The following is a 20,243-nucleotide window of genomic DNA, read 5'->3' as shown; positions in this document are numbered from 1 at the left end:
TCAATCTGGACGTGAGGGAATAAAATTGTCTTGATCCCAGCTTGACCGAAGTGCCTGGGTCGAATCGTGTCAATATGAGGTATTGAGTATAATTGACGGTCTGGATCAGGTGAAGACTAACTCATACGTGTTCCTAATCTTAAGTAATTAAATACCTTATAATATTTGAGGTTTGTAACTCTAGTAGCGTAGAAGATGAAATGCATTTTGTACTTGATTGTAAATTGTATGATATTGAACGTGACACACTATCATCTCAAGTCCACCAGTAATGACCAAACAATAGAAAAACTATGTGAATTTAAAAGAGAGAAGAAATCTTCAATACCTAGATTAGTTTATTCTCTAGTAGTTGTTAAGACTTTTTTTGTTATTCTGTTATCCTTGTATCCTATGTATCATGTTACTCAGTATGATGTACAATGTACATGTAACATCTCACTCTGATGTATGCATTTAGCCCCATGGCCATGAACATACAAATGAAGATTCATTCATTATACTCGATGTCATTGGGCCAGGAGTGATTGCTAGCAAGTCTTGAAGGACGTTTTGTGTTAGTGTTGGCCTGACCTTTGTGTAGGAAACGTGCACCACGGGTACTATCACTCACTCACTCACTCACTCACTCACTCACTCACTCACTCACTCACTCACTCACTCACTCACTCACTCACTCACTCACTCACTCACTCTCATCACTCACTCACTCACACACTCACTCATTCACTCACACATTCACTCACTCACACTCACTCACACTCACTCACTCACTCACCCCTCATTCACTCGCTCGCTCGCTCACTAACTCACTCACTCACTCACTCGCCCACTCACTCACCCACTCAATTTCAATTCGTATATATACTGTAAATCATAATTTTTTGCGGTCCTTTTATATTCGGTTTTCGTCACTGACACTGTACCGCGAATTTATCATTACCGTGAACAAATAATTCGCCGACTTTTTTTGCTGCACCTGCCGCCATTGTGATCGGCGCACAAGATTCAAGATTGCCATTTTTATCTAAGAATGTCCAATTCGTTCCATACTCATTCTCACTGGGGACACATCTGTAATCATGATGCATGGGCACACAGATTCAAGTCATCTGTCACCCCAGAGACAGCTCTTTGAATGTGAGGCCTGCAGCAAGGACGCGTCTACCTTACAGTACGTGACGTGTAGGCATGGTGATACTGTACTGTATACACGCCTCAGGTGACAGGCACAACTGCAACTAGACTATCGGCAGGAGACAAGGCTATGGAGTCGGATCAAAACCCAGACTACATTACCCAGACACCAACAAACGGGCATGCAGGCACGCAGAGATGCAATCCTAGATATACCCAAGAGAAAAGCTGTGACAAGACGTTGGCCGGCTCCTCGTGGGCAATGGCAATTGCAACTTTTACTTCACAAAAACATCGAAATATTGGACATGGAATAGACATAAGAGTCATAAAAAGGCAGTGGTAACCAAGGAAGCAAAAAGTGGGGTCGTGTGGCGCAGCGGTAGCGCGTTCGGCTCGGGACCTAGAGGCCCATGGTTCGATCCCCACCCATGTCACCGATCTTGTGCCCTTGGGAAAGGCACTTTACACGAATTTCCTCACTTCACTCAGGTGTAAATGAGTACCTAGCTTCGGTTAGGGACGTCCCTCGGATAGGACGTAAACTGGAGGTACCATGTTTGAGGAGAGCCACACCTCGAGCACGTTAAAGACCCCACCACACCTTTCGAAAAAGAGTAGGGGCATGCCCGGGTGTGGTCCAAAATTCTACAGCCCAAATACTACAGTGTAGCAGAATCATCAGCAAGTTGATGTTGGCTACCTTAACCACCAAGACCAAAAGGCATAGAGAGAAAGATAGATAAGTAGATAGATATGGGTAGATAGATATAGATAGATGGATGGATATATACAGATAGATAGATAGATAGATCGTTCTTTTCTTTATTTCTTCAAACAAGTAGACATATACAGCTTTGGCCTTGGGCGCTGTGGACTCTCCCATGTGAAATCTGCCCAGCTCAGATGCGCTTTGTTAGAAGCAATATGACATCTAATCAATGTTGTGCAATGGAAGTCACGGAAGATGTGACTTTCAGGTTCACTTCAATATCGAGACTAATTCTTTTCAGGTGGATGTGTTCAAGTGGCCATTTCTATCTCCACCCAATATAGAATGGCACGTGCCTCCTATGTCTGAATATGTATCGGTATAGCCGGTATAACTGCTCTTCGGTGTAACACACCGGCTTCGCAGGCACACGGCGCAGCGGCAGCAATATTACACCGAACGACCTGTTACGCCCGATCTTAGTAGCCTCCACCAGGCCTTTCTTCAGGAATACGGATCGTAGAATTCGGCAAAAAAGAGAGTAACATTGGCCAGGGGAGTCCGGCCGAGGGGAGGTAGTTTCTTTCCCTCCGGCCTGTCAAACCTACAAACTCCCCTGACAATTATTCTCCGATATATAGCCAGCGTAGATAGTCTGGTAGAGACTACAATCTTTTCATTTAACTGCAAGAGCTTTCTAGTGATGATGCCCCAAATGTACTTGGTGGTAACGAGTTTCACTCTACGATAGTTCTTGAAAAATACGTGTCTTTGAACACCTCAATTCTTAGTTGATAACTCTGATATTTGAACGCAAGACTGTTTCTTGTACTTCCCTGGGTATTTGATACTTAGTGGTTGGGACGTCCACCAGTTAATTAGTCATTTTGTACATCATGCATAGTAGGATCTTCATTGTGCATAGATACTCAGATTTCAAATTCCTAAGAGCTTCCTTTCTTCCAAAACACCCCATTAGGTCTGAAAGTTTTTTTTTCAGCTGTAAACCACCAACTAGTTGTAACCATAGTTAGAAAGTTTAAGCTTGTTCCAACACAAGGAAAGAACTCACCATAGATTTTTGGTTGATCTTCGTCAGATGTGGGATGTCAGATGTGGGATGCAATCGCTGATTGGAACGAGCTTAAACGTTCTAACTATGGAGTCTACCAACACAGATGAGATTTCATTCGAATAGTTGTAACCATGTTGATAGTTGTGCAATGCAGATCGACGGAAATGAAGACAATGTCGATATTTTCCTTTGTCACTTCAGAGACCTCACTTGTCTCTTACTGTTGGCACTGATTGATAGTGTGTTTTTGTCCATGTAAGAGGCTTATTTTTACAACGTTGCCCCACCGGTATTTTATGACTTTTTCAGGTCTTCGTCAGTGTAGTGGGGGAGCGCCAAGGTGGCCTTCGCGGCGAGCATAGCTTACATTGCAGGGTCATCGCCTAGGTAGTCATGACAGATTAGCCCGGCGTCGAGGACAGACGTATACAAGGCCTGGTGTCAAAATATGACCATCTTGTTTGTCTTTACGGGTACGATTCGGCTCCCCTCTGACGGGTTAGACCCAGTTTGCAGGTGGTACTGATTTGTTACACGGAGGAAATAAGTGCACGGTTACAGAGTCTCCACAACAGGAATGAACAATAAGTTAAAAAGGTCGGGAAGTCGGGGGTGTAAAAGCACACGCTCTGTGCTCTTTAATGAAAAATTCGAGCCTTGTGTTGTGATTGGGTAGTCGCGACTTGGCACGAAGTAGAAAACTGTTGTGTGGTAGGCAGAGGTAGCGCCACGGGAGTTTATAGGCCTATCGTGGCGGATTTTATCATGCGTAACGGTTTGTGTGGAAATGTGCCCATCGATATTATTTCAAAGTATTATTCTTGCGTGGATTTGGCGCATGTGTAAGTGTAACGCCCACGTTTTATCTTGTGCAGGAACAAGACAAACGACGGTTTGGCACAAAATTTAAATGAAAATTTTGCTGCATGTGCAATATATTCAGAGAATCCTACTTGTCTGATTTGTATTGTTTGCTTAGATTGTATATATGAATTTGTTATTTTCATGTAGTATTATATCTTTGTTACTTTTCATTGTGCTTGATGGCTTGTATTTCATTTATTCTGCTTTAATAGAAAAAAGAACTCCCCAAGTCCTTGACCGTGACCGCCCTGTCTAGAATTACGCAGGCAATCTCACCAATGTTATAGGGTGTCTGTAAGGTTAACCAAACGACGCGGGAGTTCAACTCATGACATACCAACCGACTCCGTGGCCATGGTCGCCTGCCCATGGTCATTGGCTGTAGAGAGATCACCGCGGAGTGATGCATATCAATAACAATTTCAGGGTGGGACAAAAATACTTTTTCTGAATTTGACATTCTACTAACGTGTATGGTTTTTTTTTAACTTCAGTTACGTCATACAGCATGGCAATGTATTGTCCCCTGTGTATAATACGATTCACGTCCGAGTTCAGGACATAAACTGTGACTAAAACACCTTATAAACCAGACATATTCTGACTCTTGAGCACCACAATCCCTTCGCCACATCCCTCAAACCGGCTCTTGAGTTATCCTACTTTAAATAGTTTTCAACAAACACCCCTGCAGTTCCAGATTAAGCTGCTAGGGGGCCCAAACTCACGTCACTTCTTCCCCAGCACAAGAGCTACCTACCACCCAAATGTTTTGACGCTAGCATGCCTAAATAATATCAAATACGGATTCAGCAAGATAGACCTTTGGCACAACCTGGCGTGTCAGCGGATCTGTCATAGTTACACCATCCACCACATCCGTCAAACGACATTTCGCAAAGAAGTGGTCTCCTCAGTCACCCGAAAATTGGCACCAGGTGAAACCCACGGCCATGTATAACGCCAGCAGGCATTGCATAGAAAAAAAGGCCGGATAAGGACTTCCTCAGTTCCTGGTATTTCATACAAGAACACTGAGGTTGAAGGCCTCCAATGCGATTTCAGAGCAGCAAAACTGGAAATTTTCTGAATAAGGCAATCAACCCAGGGCCCATCCAGTAACCATTTTCCGTCAGAATTTTGGGTATATTTGCTCCATGTGGGTCACTATACATTGGAGCAGTGTTGTTTCAACTCAGTATGTAGATAAGTGACTAGAATATTGACTTTGAAAAATCGGGTTCCCAAGCCCTAAAAACTGCATTGGATGCCTTTAAGAAATAGTCATCGTTCAGCGTTACAATTTTGTTACATGTCTAATATATACTAGTAACGTTTGAATTTGTCCGTTTTGTACAGTCACAAGAAATGTCCAAATTTACCAACAGATGTTCAGTGCTGGCAAATATCAAATATCACCCAAAGAAACTCGCATTGGCCCCTTGACAAACGCCGGTGAATCTGAAAAGAAACTAGCCCTGGAGCTTTCAAAAACCTACTAACAAATCACCATGCGTGGCAAGTACGTTCTGACCACAGACATGTCTGGATTGCTGTATCGTCGTAACCGACCTGTCCGATCTGACACCTGGACCTCCAGGCCGTTACAAATCACTGATCCCCGAGCAGATTCTGAGGGGCAAGGCAATCTCCAAGCATACCATACGATGGCAAGGCAGTATCCATTAGGGCTGCATACCGGCTCACTGGACTTGGATCCGGACTTGTAAGAATGTTTAGGTTCAAGTCCAAAAAAAAAACACAAAAGTCAAGAACCGAGTCCGGACTTATTACCATAAAAGACCATTTCACATACCCCCTTTCTTTCCAACCACCTAAAACCTTCCGTACATTGCAAAATCTTTGCTGCAAAATGCAGAAAACATTGCCATCGGGCATCGTCAAGTATCGGTCTCCATGTTATGTGGCCAAATTTTCACCCAGACAACATTGCAGGGTTGCCAACATGCAATTTTGTTTATGCCTTGGGTTTAGGTCCGGACTTACAAGTCCGGAACTGAACCTAAACCTCTGGACTTGAATCCGGACCTGAACCTAAAATTGGGTTTAGGTACTAGTATGCAGCACTAGTATCCATTGGCCAGAGGAGTGTCCAATAGCCCCGTGGGCCGGCCAATGGTTACAGGTGGCCAATGGTTACAGGATACCAATATTAACTCCCCTTGCCCCACAGAATCTGCCTGGAGATTAGCAAATCACATCAGAAGAATCCACGGGGGCCAATCTCCCAAGTAAAGGGCTTATCCTACTTGAAAGGAACAGTTGCGTTAGGTTCCCTAAATAGGTTAACTTCCAGACGTAGCGCTACCTTGGCTCCACTAGATCCACTTGACATACTTGTTATCTTTTACACGAGTTTTATCTTTATGTCCTCTTTCCCTTTCATCTAAATCTATCATCATCTGGTAGTTGTTTTCTGCGATACGTGCCCACTCACAATCAGGACCTATCCTCTGGAACCGTCTGCCACACGCTATAAAGACATATGTAGACATGTCTACTTTTAAAATCAAATGCAAAAATTGGCCTAACCTCTGACCCCTCTGAGAGAGGGGGGGAGAGGGAAAGGGATCGAGAGGGAGAGAGGGAGAGACAGAGGGAGAGAGAGGGAGAGAGAGAGGGAGAGACAGAGATAGATAGACAGACAGAGAGACAGAGAGAGAGAGAGAGACAGAGAGACATAGACAGAGAGAGACAGAGAGACAGACAGAGTCAGAGAGACAGAGACAGAGAGAGACAGACAGAGAGAGAGAGACAGAGAAAGACAGAGAGAGAGAGACAGAGTAAGACAGACAGAGAGAGAGAGAGACAGAGAAAGACATACAGAGAGAGAGAGAGAGAGACAGAGAAAGACAGAGAGAGAGAGATACAGAGAGAGATACAGAGAGACAGAGAGAGACAGACAGAGAGAGAGAGAGACAGAGAAAGACAGAGAGAGAGAGACAGAGTAAGACAGACAGAGAGAGAGAGAGAGAGAGAGACAGAGAAAGACAGAGAGAGAGAGAGATAGAGAGAGAGATACAGGGCCCCACTGAAAAGTAGGGTTATCACTGAGTGGGAAACCCTGTATAAATATGACGGAAAAAAACTAAGACAAATAGATTTTCCGTTTTTCTTCCGATGGCTAGGAGAATTTGAAGACTTCACATGACAGTCTTATTTTAAAGTGTGTCTGATAAAGAAAGACCATTGTCTCTGGGACGAAGGAAGTAACTGATCACGTTGAAGCGTTCCAACAACTGGAAAGCCAGTGTAGCATGGTTCGAAATACTTATTTTTCTCAGGTTGCATATTTCAGATTGTCGTCATGCAAGACCATTAATTTTAGAAGGCGAGCCGTAAGCCAGGCTACCTGTACAGGTATCGTACAGATGCTGGCCCTGGCGGGACACAGTTTGTTTCGAATGCCATAAGCTGAGCCGCTGCAGGGAGCTTAGTCATTGTAAACTTAAAAAGACTGTTTTGTGTGCAAAAAAAACTTGCGCGCCGGGCAACCTGTCGTCTACAATAAGTTGCCACAAATTACTCATTGAAACGGGAAGGCACAACCGCATTCCTCTCCAGAATAGACTCTGTCAATACTGTAACATGAATAGAATAGAAGATGAACAACACTTTATTTTAGACTGTACTTTATATTCTAATGAAAGATTTGTCCTTTTTAATCATATTAAAGAGAAGTTCCCATACTTTGAACACTTAAGTGCAAATGATAGATTTATATTTTTGATGCGTCTAGACAAACCCTGTATCACAAACATGATCTGTTCCCACATTTTCCATTGTACAAAAAAGCGAGAAGAAGTTGACCTCTCTATATTAGCTCAGTGACTAGAACACTTTGTATTAACCTAGTATAGTATCCTTGTATGTTCCTTACGGATGTATGTCTGAGTCAAGTAGTGCATCTCTTGTCTCCAATTTTCTATATACGTTTGTTTTGTGTCTGTTATATCTTGACCTGTACCTAGCCCGTCGTGGCATGAATGTACAATAAAGGTATTTCATTTCATTTCAAATAAGTCTCGCACAGAAAACATGGTTTGCACTGCGAGAGTGCGCAGAGTGGGGACACTGCACAGTAAGTAGTCAGAGCTCAAGCCGCCTAGTAAAAACTAGGATTGATGATTAAAACCAGGCAGGGAGTACTTTACTAGTGAGTTCGCCTCTTGATCTTGCAGAGCAACGTTCTTCCACACAGCTAACTACACAATCACGAGTGTCCAAATACCCGCATCTAAAATATACAGTGGAAAACCGACTAAAATCCACATGTGTCTCCAGGTCATGCGGCATTGTGTCTACTTCTGACCAGTGAAAGGCTACAATCAGACGTTGATAGGGATGCATTAGTAAGTTTTCAAGCGAAATTGCACACTTCAAACCGTTATTTTGTGAATCTCCCCCTTATTCATGTACGCCAGAGGTATGGAGTCAGGTTCGGTCCAGTGCGGATCAACGATCAACAGCTAGCTAGCCTGGTATCCAATCTTACGTGATTGGGGGTATTCTTATTGGGGTGTTCGGGCAGGTTGTGCCTTCGGGGGCTCTAATAGATTCCCCCGCCCAGTGCAACAGACCGTCCCGGTAGGAGAGTTACGCTAATAATACACACCGGGAAACCTATGTGAGGTGGGCGGGACAGAGCTCTTTCGGCCCCGGCCACGATCAGACTGGATACCAGGCTAATCAACAGCCCACCACGACATATGCCGTCTGGGCTTCCCACATTTAGTACGAGGTCACCATAACCCGGCTTCTGAGCGAACGGCCAGAAAACAGTTATTATTTTCTTGGGTTTGGGGCTTTGACGTTGACGAGGTGGTCTTTGAAGTTCAGGGATGACCTTCTAGTGAGTGGGAGAAGGGACTAAGTCGTAAGTGCTTCCTATAGAAAGGCGTTTTTCTTGCAACCTACAAGAAAAACCGCAGATCGCAACCTTCAACATTTGGAAGTACTTAGGATGAAGGGCTGACCGATCCTGCACTCTGCCGGTTTTCCTACTGCAGAATGTTTTTCTTTGGTGTCTGAGCGGCTTGCCACATATCAAAAACAATTTCAGGGTGGGACAAAAATACGTTTTCTGAATTTGACATTCTACTAACGTGTATGTTTTTTTTTAACTTCAGTTACGTTATACAGCATGGCAATGTATTTTCCCTGTGTATAATACGATTCACGTCCGAGTTCAGGACATAAACTGTAACTAAAAACATGCTCTGGCTCTTGAGCACCACAATCCCTTCGCCACATCAGTCAAACCGGCTCTTGAGTTATCCTCCTTTAAATAGTTTTCAACAAACGCCCCTGCAGTTCCAGACTAAGCTGCTAGGGGGCCCAAACTCACGTCACTTCTTCCCCAGCACAAGAGCTACCTACCAACCAAATTTGTTTGACGCTAGCATGCCTAAATAGTATCAAATACGGATTCTGCAGACAGGGGGCCCATGATCTAATCATTTCGAGTTCTCATCAAGACCTACCCACGTACCAAATATCAAGACACGCACACAAACGCGTCTGAAAACATAACCTTCATGGCGAAGGTAATTATGAGCTGTTCCTACCCAGGACGTCATCAAACTGTTGACCTCACAACCTAACACAACTAGCCTCCTTTTCAGGCGTTCCCGGATCGGTCGTTTATTTTTTTTTGGGGGGGGGGCTAAAAAAAGACCGAACGCCTGAAAAGGAGGCTATAACCCAACCTGGAGACGTCCAAGGGGTCGCCCTAGGGCAAGATGGCAAGACCAGCTCTTCCCCACACTTGGGGAGCTGGGTGTCAGAGACAACTGGGAAACTGGAGGGTCTGTGCCGGTGACAGATCAACCTGGAGGGACCTGTACATGACTGTAGCCGCCATGCATCAGAACATGATGCCCGCGGATGATTGATTGATTGAAGGTTTTAAAGATGCGATCAGATGAGAAGAGGCCAATCTTTTGTTCCCCTCTTCCGATGTGTTCAAGGACATATATAGCTGGTTGTGTTCAAGGACGAACGGAAAGCAACACAGGTTCGTTGACATGGCGCCCCCTGTAGCGAACTATATAGACCTGAGACACACAAAGTCCTTCTACACTGGAGTTTGAACATGTTTCCTTCACAGTTGACACACAAGGCAATCATGAAGGTCAGGATCGCGTAATTACAACGGAGAGAAAGTAGTAATGCAAACCACAATTCTGTCTCCACTTGTGCGATCTGAGGACAGTCTCATGGGAAAATCAGAGACCTCAGGTCTGGCTAGCTGCCGACCGAGAAGAAATAAGACCGTTGGTTATCAGAGGTGATGTGGTCTACGTGAACTACTGACTATTTTATCTCCAGGCAGACCTTTTGATGGGCAGTATCCATTTACCATCCATTTGGTCACCAGTCTACCCGTGCTCTATGCAGAGCATAGGGTTTTGGTGCCCATGTCCATTTCCGTAGCCCTTGGGCGACACACAGTTGTGCAAGGCACTACAGCAGGGAACTAGTCCGCTGGTAGTGCTATGTGTTTGACCTTCCCACACTCTTTCTCATATGTGCTGAGTGCTAAGCAGAGAAAGAAGTGTGTACCATTTTTAAAGTCTTTGGTATGACCCAGCCGGGGTTTGAACTCACGACCTCCCGGTTACAAAGCGAGCATTCTATCAATTGAGCTATTGCACCAGTGACCAGTACAAAAAGGAAAGCCCGATTAAAAATGCCTATGCCGGCGCCTATTAAAGCCTTTGTTTAGAGAGTATACAGAAGTGAGGTAAAGTGACGGATGTATGCAGCTCAAATAATGACGTATTGTTCTGATTAATGGTGAGGTTAGTGTGGGGTCTGTTGTCACACACACACCGACACCCTCCTTCCAAAATCATTTCAAATTTGATGAATTGACCAGGGACATACACTTTCTTTTGACCACCCTGTGCCGTTATGATCAAATATTAACCAAACATTGGTCGACGTCAGGTAATAATATAAGAGAGAAGCCAGCCTTCGTCAATGTACGGAGTTTACATGCCCGTAGCCAGGATTTTGACTGGGGGGGGTTCTTCCCACTGCTTGAGGGGACCTCGAGCGCCGTAGGCGCGAGGTTCCTAGGGGGGTCCGGGGGCATGCTCCCCCAGAAAATTTTGAAAATTGAACCTTCTAAAATGGCATTTCGTGCATTTTTGAGAGGATTTCCAAGAAAAAATTAGAGATAAATTTTTATTCAATGACAAAGGGAGCAGTTTTTTCTTCGATTCCAGTCCATGTTTTCAAGAAAAATCTTGGACCTTTACATAAAAAGTGGACCAAAAAGTGGACCTTTGAGCCTTGTGGGGGTTACTTCCGAACCCCCCGAACCCCCCCCCCGGCTACGGGCATGGTTTAGTTATAGTAACATTGATTTGGATTGAATGCAATGACTGCAGGCATTGAAACCAATCTTTTAACTCTGACTGTTCCACATTCTTAACCTTCGTTGCACGTGTAGTACTGAACGCTTCTGGTGGAGAGCCCTGGCTACCATCAGAATGCCATTGTTGACCCAAGGCAAACACAGGCAGCGTGGCACGTCCTTCCAAATTCCCCTAGTCTTGTTGGAAGTCTTCTTGTATCCACTGAACTTGTGTGTGCAAGAATGTGATTCCTCGCCTTAGCAAACGACAAGGTTAAGGCGACGACTAGCAGCTGCACATATGACAGAAAAGGCCTCTAGGGGAGGGCTATATGAGATGTCTAGGATGGGCAAATACCAAATTCATCATGGCGATTCAGTCTGACAAAATTCTCGCACACCCACTAGTTTTAGCATCGAGAAAAAAAAAGGCAGCCATAATTAGAAGGTCAACAACATAACTTTGAAGAATATGAGCTCAAAAATCTACATTCTTGACACCGAATTTTTTTACACAAAGCTTCGGTTCTTATATGCCTGGCAGAACGGTTCACAGGAAATGATATGTTTGCATTTTGGCGTGCACACTGTTTAGTCAACACTTGCACTTGAAACAGTTTAGTTTAGCGTGTCAAGTGCAGACGGCACGTGGTCTCCATTGTGCCAACACCACGGCTAGCTCGACGCCAGACACACACAATGGGACAACTGCATATCCTGTCAACATCGACAATGGCACGTCCCTTGAAAGAAGACTTTGCTCCCTTCTTGTTGGTTGGTAAGGAAGTGGAGAGTGTGTGTTTCCCCTTGGCACGGGGTAGCCTGACACAATGGCAGGATGTTTTTGCGACATGAGTGGAAAAGTAGCACCAGAGACACGTGAAGGTCCCGTGCCAGAGTCATGCAGCTACTGGTGGAAAATCACATGGAAGGGGAGAATTCGAAGCGGACAGATAGCTATCACCATGGCCATTCATGTCCTTGCTATCACTCTATATTATATAGTCTAGATAGAGTAGAGGACGAAGTACTTTTCACCATAGGTTGCCCTCTATGTGACAGTGATAGACGCATACTCTTCGGTCATGTTTTAAGTAAATTTCCCCTCTTCGGATTCGTAACAAGTAAAGAAAAATTTATATTCCTTTGATAAACCAAATCTAACTACACATACAGCATTTATACTTACATTTATACAATTACTAAGAAGCGAGAAGAAGTTGAAAAGACTAGAATACATTAGACATTTATATATACATGTTACATGTAATAGTTATTAGATATTTATATCATATCAGCCCATACTACACACTCTTGTGTTAGGTAGTTTAGCAGTAGCCTGGGTACCATCCGGATTTTCGCTTCGATTTTTTTCGAGCGTTGCGGAGCGAAAATCCGGATGGTACCCAGGCTAGTTTAGCAGAAGATATGGAACTGTAATGCAAATGTATGTACCAGTACTGAGGAAGTGTTATGCAATAAAGTTCATTATTGTATGAATATCACGCAGGTGCAGCTCGATCAGCCGAACATGATTTTAATGAATAGGAACTCGGTTGGCACTTATAACATCTAGTGTAATCATATTAAAAAAGAGATTCTGTCTTGATGTTTTGACGTTAAAGTTGATGGGTCATAAGCTTTCGTTGACCAATTACCCTTGTAGCCTCGTCTTCTACCACCTACACGTTTTTATATCTGTAAGGCCACACCAATCTATTTTGTTGTTTCTCGGATTATTTTAGAAAAAAAAACAGGAGCGACAGGGCAAAAAAAAAACAGGCCAAGGCACCCCATGATAGTTGAAATGTTACAATATGAGCCACTTTTAATGAAACAAAATTGCATTGTTACATTGAAAAACTTAACAACTAGGAAGAAAAGGACTCTTTCATTGAGCATTTTGCAGTTAATTTAGAACCTAGAATTTTTTTTTTTTGCAAATGAGAAAAAATTGGACAGGGCGATCCGAGAAGCAACAAATTAAATTGGTGTGGCCTAATGCATAAATGCAGATCTAACCATGTGACAGTTATATATTTAATTTACAGCTAGAAATAAGAAATGTCCAGGGTAGGTCTACTATCCAAGGTTGTTTACACTTTCACCAGTTCTACAATGACTGACCCCCTGCCTGACCATGACGTGAGTAATAATGTAGTGGTGTCCGGTGCCCGTTCCTACAATAGCGACAAAAGGTGTCAATTAAATCAAGCCCCGACACCGCAAGGTGTATTTACTAAACACACCGGGACAACACCGGTCTCTTCCTGTTCTTTCAGGCTGTTCTATGTCAGTCATCTCAACTCCGCCTCGCTTTACAGATATTTCCTCCGCGGGACTGTTTCGGTAACTAAGGCACCTGTTGACGTATTGTACGTCTACTACGGGTGAGTGACAGCCTCTACCGGGCTTCGGGGGGAGGCTGGAAAGAGTACAAACTGGCCAACCAGCAAGTGATATACCAGGGGAGTTGGAGCACGCTATAAAGAGAACAGTTTGTCTCTACCAGGCTTCGGGAAGCGGCTGGAAAGAGTAGAAATTAGCTAGATAGACAGATGATATACCAGGGGAGTTGGACCACGATAAGAGCTAGAACAGTTTGCCTCTACCAAGCTTCGGGAAGCGGCTGGAAAGAGTAGAAATTGGCCAAATAAACAGATGATATGTCATGGGGTGTTGGTCCGTACTCTCCAAGCAGAGGTTGTGGGGGAATGATCGTTACATTTTTATATATGACCGTTTTTTTTTTGTCCTGACCCCCACCAACGGTGACCGCGGACCTTCTCTGGCTAATGGATACTGCCTGGCCAATTTGGTACTGTCTTTTTGCCACCGAGAGAAATCTGCTTGGAGATTTAATATTGGTCCGCGCTAAGAGAACAGTTTGTCGCTCCCGACTCCTCGTAGAGGCCTTGGGTCAACACGTTTCAGCTTCGGCCTTGTTGTGAATTTTTTCCCAACGTCAACGGTTAGAAACACTGCAGTTTGACACAACTGTTGATGATTTTGAGAACAATACATCCTTCCCAAGTTGTTCGTGGACGGCTCTTACTTACACTGTTGGTATTTGGTTCAATCAAGGTGATTTGTAGTGCAGCTAAAATGTTACCTCACAAGTACGAAGAAGAAAATTGCTGGTGCAGGTTCACGCCCTTTGCACGTTGACGGACGGGTTCACGCCCTGTCACTATGCGCTGCAGTAGCAGCACCTTTAGGGCTCTTCCATTTGTCAAACGGCGGGAGAGGCTACTCTCCAAGCAGAGGTTTGGGTTTGGGGTTATTTTTGGCGTGTTTTTAGGCTTTTTTATCGGGGTTTCCCTTTTGCACTGAATTTTTTTCCCCACCAAACCCAAACAATTCAGTGCAAAAGAGAAACTCCGATAAAAAAACCCTAAACACACGCTGAAAATAACCCCAAAACCCAAACCTCTGCTTAGGTAGGGAGAAACAGGCGCTTTACATCAGGAATGAGATAGTTGTGCATTATGCAATGCACACAAGACCCCACCAAGATTGACAATGTTGTCACGAGCAATCCCGACGCCCTGCTATCAGTGTTTTTGTATCAGCCCCACGCTCGCCAGCTGTGACCTTTTCTGTTTTTCCCGTGGTGCGATGAGATGTTAGACAGGGGGCAAAATGTAGATACAAACCACGTCTTTGATGTTTCATTTGTTTACGTGACGAGAAACTCAAGACTACAAAGAAATTAATAAAAAGGACAACATATTTCGACGTCTTTCAAGATGAAATTTATCCACCAAAGACCCTTGCCAGGAAAGTGTGTAATGTAAGACTTGTCGTCTGCAAAATTTAGTAGGTCTAGAGCCTTCCTGTTGTAACTTTGTTAGTTTAGGAAATGTTTGACCTTGATGGTGAGGAATGGCCGCCTTTGGACGGCAGCAGTTCAACCATGTCTGTCACGTTCGTTTTTACGCGGGAAATAATTCCTGACCAAAGTGTCGTCTGATGGTGTAGAGTGAAAGGCGGTCAACTTCACAGACTGCAACCTACGTTACTGCTAATAATCTTAGAAATTGGGGCTGATCATGAATAAAGAAGAATGATAAAAGAGTCAATACTTGACGGTTCTTGTGGTCATCTGTGTGACCTGCTGTTACTATCGTTATCAATGATCGTAATTGAATAACTACACGGACGAGGATGTTATGATGTAATTAGGCGGCCTGGAGTCCCTGAGGGAAACCATACAACCCTTCTAACACGTTTGTCTGTTTACATTACGAGATTTGATCATTACCAAGAATTTCTCAAGACATAAACTACGCAGCATCGCTCCTCTCCGGGAGGCTGGTTTAGTAACTTGTGGCCCATCTTGCACAGATTGGCCCTGATGACCCGAGGTATATATTCTCTAATTGACTGGGAGGAATCAGTCAGTCAATCAGTCACTCGTTCCGTAGCAATTTGCGACTCGTGAATTCAGTTATCGCGAGAGCAAGCCGATGTGTTCATGTCCCAGAATTTTTTTTTTTTAGCACAAAGTGTTTTTGTGACGGGATTTTGGTAGTCTCAAGGAGGTTTAAAAGTCTCTACCAGACTACTATCACCGCTGGTTCAAAACTAGTAAAATTTAGCCAATTTGGGAGCCAGGGGAGTTTGGTCACTAAAGAGTTCATTAGTTAGGATGGAAAAGAGACGACCCCCCCCCCACTGACTCTCTCATACCCAACTATTTCCCTTTTTACCGAATTCTACCATTCGTAACCCCGTAGGAACACAGGGAAGCCTAGTGAAGGTTTTGGGACAAAATTGCCACCATCTCTCATCCATCGAAGGCTCGAGGACGGTCTTGTTTCTCAGTCAGGCACCGTCCGACCGACCACCCATCACCACGAGAACGTGTAAATCTTTGCGCAGGCTGAGTGTGTACATCCCCGTCTTCCAGCCATCTAAACATTTGTGTTTGCCACCCACTCAGACCCTGGCGCGTACAAATTGTGGCAAACAAAGAAAGTTTGTGTGCACGGTCACTCCAATGGAATTGGTAAACAAAATGCGCGAGAATCAACAAGTTTACACAGACTTTGCAAACGCTTTCGAACCTTTTTAATTGGATTTCTTTCCTTGTTGAAGCGAAGCCAGCTAGCTACGAGCCCAGGCATCCAGATAAGAGAGAATGATATCTCCTTGTTTATAATCGACAGTGGCAGAAGTCGACGATTTGCGAGGAATGCTAAGATTAGTTTGGTAAACAAAGGATGTCATGTGTTGGAAGTTGAGAAACGACCGACTCTCTTGGAAACCACTAGATGGTAACGAAAGAAGACCGGGCCAGACTTTCCCAGTGTTGTTGTGAGTTGCAACACACACATATGGATAAAATCTACGAGCGGGTTGTTGCTGCTACGACTTTCTCAGCGTCGTCAGCGAGTTATAGCCGGCTAGCCATGTCTGACAAGTGGGGCAAGCTTTCACAGCTGCGGCTTGCCAAGCGCAGGAACACTGCACGGCCTTTCCTTGACAAGCGAAAACGGGTGAAGACACCCGATCAGATCTTTTTAATTTGGATCCGGCCACCTTTTCCTGTGTCGACATAAATAGTATGTACTTGAGTAGACCTTTCTACAACAATTAAAAAACAATAGAACTAGAAAGGTATCATTTGCAAGCAAATGCAATATGTTTACCTCTATGTTGGCCAAAATGAACAAAGTTCAGTGTCTGATGTACCAACCTACCAGCTTGCTGAATTTCATTTTCATTTAGGCTCTAACTACAAAAATATTGATGTTTTTAGGTGTTTGGAACGGAAGAAGAAGAAGAAGAAACTGAGCAAAAACAATATGTTTCCTTCGGTAAACATAAAAAGGCAATTCTCTGATGTATATCATACACGAATACTCGGAGAGACCTTTGTTATCTATGGTTACCCTGGCAACAGGTCACCTGCTCCCATGACAACTGGTGTGCCCCAGGCCCACCAAGGAGATTACCTAATGTCACGCTATACCATCCGGTAAACAGACGATAACAAGACCTGGGGCAGGGGTCACTTTGGCACCATTATACAGTTAATTAAAAAGTCATAACCTACTTCGGACTTACGCACGTACAGAGCAGTCTAGTTTTCTCAAGTCACGGGAAAAGCAAACCTCTATGTAACCAATACTATTATTTATGACTATCGAGCTATGTAACACGCCGCCCTCCATTGTTTAAGTTGCCGGTCTTGTGTGTGTTTGTCCAGGCTCCAGGCGTCTGGGGGATTCGGCCTATCCGGTTGGGAGTTCCCCCGACTCACTACAAATAACCATTCTTGTCACGTACTGACACCCAACTTCAAACAAACTTGGTGCTTGCTCGTTATACCAAATGTGCTTTCCAGAGTTCTACCTGTCCTGAAGAAATACACAGCGCCAACACATGCTCTGTTACTCCTAAAACAATACCTGACTGTACTAGAAGATATTGGTCGTATATTTCATGGTCAGTGGATATAGATGGACACATGATACTGTTACAAACAAAGAAAGTTAGGAAAATTTTAGCACGAGTAGGCTACAGGCAATTAACGATGGCAACTTACGGTGTAGCCTAGAACAACCTTGCCTAGAAGAATGCAAATATAACAACTATTGTCGAGTACTCACCCTGTCAAAACCGAAGCACTTTTGCCAGTTCTTTTTACTCTCCCAACGTCTATCCCTTCCAAAGGCTCTTGTTCTCCCGTGACGAGTCCATATCCGACGAGAGTTATCAAACAACAATAGCACCATCTGAAGACCGTGTTTATCTCCATGTTTCCCGGCCGGGGGTGTCCCGCCGCTCCGGGCAGCTGTGGGAGAAAAGCCGGGAGGACAGGAAATTAGTACGAGAACGAGGCGAGTCGGCACGTCACGAACGGACGAACAATAAAAAAACGTACAGGCCTGAGGGCTCATAAAGGGTTCATTGTTCTTGTCAGCTTGGATCGCACCCAGTGTATGCATAGGTCACCTCAAGGACACGGTCATTCTGAGAGAAAAAAGGCAAGGGGAATGGACACTTGTAGCAAGGAGGTTCTCTTTAACTCCTTGTTTGAAATAATAGTTGAGTGTGCCCGTACAAACGCGGTGTGCCAAGGTATGCGTTCGGAATTTTTAGAAGCTGGCACCGGGGCGGGTTTTGGTCCACAGATAATGCTTGTACCGTAACTGAAGAAGACAGAATGTCAACAGCAGGTGAAACGTTATTCCAAATTATGGGTAGATGAAGGAGTCGATTTAGATTGGAAACAGGCGACGTCCCCGTTCTGTGCCCAACTATGCCCCCCTTTTCCCGACGCCTGTGCAACGTTAGCACAGAACACCTGTTCTTGCTACATAGTGCTGTCGGAACGCTGACACCAGAGGAAGCCAGGCTTGTGGGTAACGTCGAGAAGTGAGTGTGATAGGCAACAGCAGTGCTACTTTGCACGTGCAGCGTACAGACGCATCGTCTCTTTGAAATCTGCTATCACGCTTCCTTGAAAACTCCTCGCGATCCTCGCGCTGTGCACTTGAGAGCGCGGAGGGAGTCTGTGTCACAGCTGGGGTTACCTAAAACCCACCCACAAAAGCACTCCCGCCGGACTCATACAAACCACTTTCTGACAGCCCACTGAAAACCATGTTTGTTCGGCTAGGTCTCGTCACCAGAAAATCTTTTTAAAAAGCGGTGGCAGTAGACTAACGTACAATGTTATAAATCTAGTGGATTCGTATCTCCTGCAAGGCTGCTATAGTGCGTTCAAAAGAAAAGTTGACATACCTTTACAGACGTGTCAAGCGTCAGGCAGGGCTATCAAGCCGAAGGCGGCTAATATCCGGAGAAGGGCACGGTCGCTATCCGAAATCTGAAACACGTGATGTAAGTAAGGCCTTCCAACAAGGGCTGCCGTTCTTTCCTCAGCTCGGAATGGTTGCCCCCTTCTCTCTCCGAGTCGAAAATTCAGAACAATGCCCGTCTGGCAGCGGGACTGGCTAAAGTTTACACGAAATGAGAAATTGCTTGTAGCACACACAAGCGTCTGGGGGATAATTCCAGCGTTCAGATTTTCTTCTCTGGTTTTTATGTTGGTCTCTGCACCGCTCAAGCGTCTAGACGAGAAGTTGGTTCCAGAATGGCGGGTTTCTGTGTCCCCTGATCGTCGACCCCACACTCCACGAGGGCTGTGAGGTCCAAACCGGAGCGAGCTAGTCTGTAAAACTGCACGGGTTCCCGTGCCGAACCAAAACCTCCCTACCTCCCTGCGTGCGCGCGGTAGACTACGTCTGGCTCCGGGGCTGGTATAGCGGGAGCACCCCAAGCGTGCTACAAGGAGGGCTCTCCGGTTTCACGTCAACAAAAGCACCTTTTCCACGGCGACTGACGCGACGCTCCCCAGCCCAAACCTACCCCGCTCCGTTGTGTCAGCGCCTCCTAGAAGACCCCTGCAAGCTCAGACTGCGAGCAGGCAGCTAAAGATCAGCTAAGCGTGTCCTTGCCGCCACAGCTCTAGCGTGGAGAAAAGCTTGTCTACGTACGTAACAATAACAGATGTGAATGGGAAGAGACATTTGTGCTCCAGCTTGGAGGCAAAGGAAGGTTACTACCGTGTAGGAAAGCATGCAGCAAAATGAAGCAGCAAAGTGCAGCAAAGGGAGGATGGAGATTTGTCGAAAATGTTCGAATCTTCTTGAATCATGTTTTCGTTTCGTTTTCTCTCTCTCTCTCTGCATGTGTGTGTGTGTGTGTGTGTTTGTGTTTGTGTGCGTGTGTGTGTGTGTGTGTGTGTGTGTGTGTGTGTGTGTGTGTGTGTGTGTGTGTGTGTGTGTGTGTGTGTATAAACACGATAGCTCAAGAAGGCTTATAGATGGATTGTCTTGATATTTGGTCGGTCGGTAGGTCTTTTAGGTCGATTAGGGTTTTGGGTATTTTTAACGCGTTTTTAGGCTTTGTATCGGGGTTTCTTTTTTGCACTGGAATTTTCTTTCACCCAACCCAGTGAAAGAACAATTCCAGTGCAAAAAAGAAACCCCGATAAAAGTCTAAAAACACGCCAAAAATAAAACAAAACCCTAACCACTGCTTGGAGAGTAGACTTT

The 20,243-nt window shown here is 44.7% G+C and overlaps 1 protein-coding gene across 5 annotated transcripts in view; it reads right to left on the bottom strand.

Annotated features, from left to right (window-relative positions):
* The window catches only part of LOC109467720 (fibrillin-2-like), a 162,390-nt gene extending 142,718 nt beyond the window's left edge, over positions 1–19,672 (bottom strand). For 3 of the 5 annotated variants that reach the window (XM_019765766.1, XM_019765770.1, XM_019765769.1), the window contains exons 1-2: positions 18,931–19,671; positions 17,790–17,976 (exon numbers count right to left, since the gene is read on the bottom strand). In XM_019765766.1, coding sequence (XP_019621325.1) covers positions 17,790–17,938 — 149 coding nt within the window. In that variant the 5' untranslated portion in view covers positions 17,939–17,976; positions 18,931–19,671. Of the gene's footprint in view, positions 1–17,789; positions 17,977–18,927 lie in introns of all 5 variants that reach the window. The other 2 variants (XM_019765768.1, XM_019765767.1) reach the window with 2 other exon arrangements.
* Between the last annotated feature and the right edge of the window lie 571 nt (positions 19,673–20,243).

The sequence above is a fragment of the Branchiostoma belcheri genome, unplaced genomic scaffold, assembly GCF_001625305.1.
Source record: "Branchiostoma belcheri isolate BF01 breed outbred unplaced genomic scaffold, Haploidv18h27 scaffold189, whole genome shotgun sequence".
Taxonomy (NCBI): domain Eukaryota; kingdom Metazoa; phylum Chordata; class Leptocardii; order Amphioxiformes; family Branchiostomatidae; genus Branchiostoma; species Branchiostoma belcheri.
Note: the sequence above shows the minus strand (reverse complement) of the source record. Positions and strands in the feature narration are given on the sequence as shown.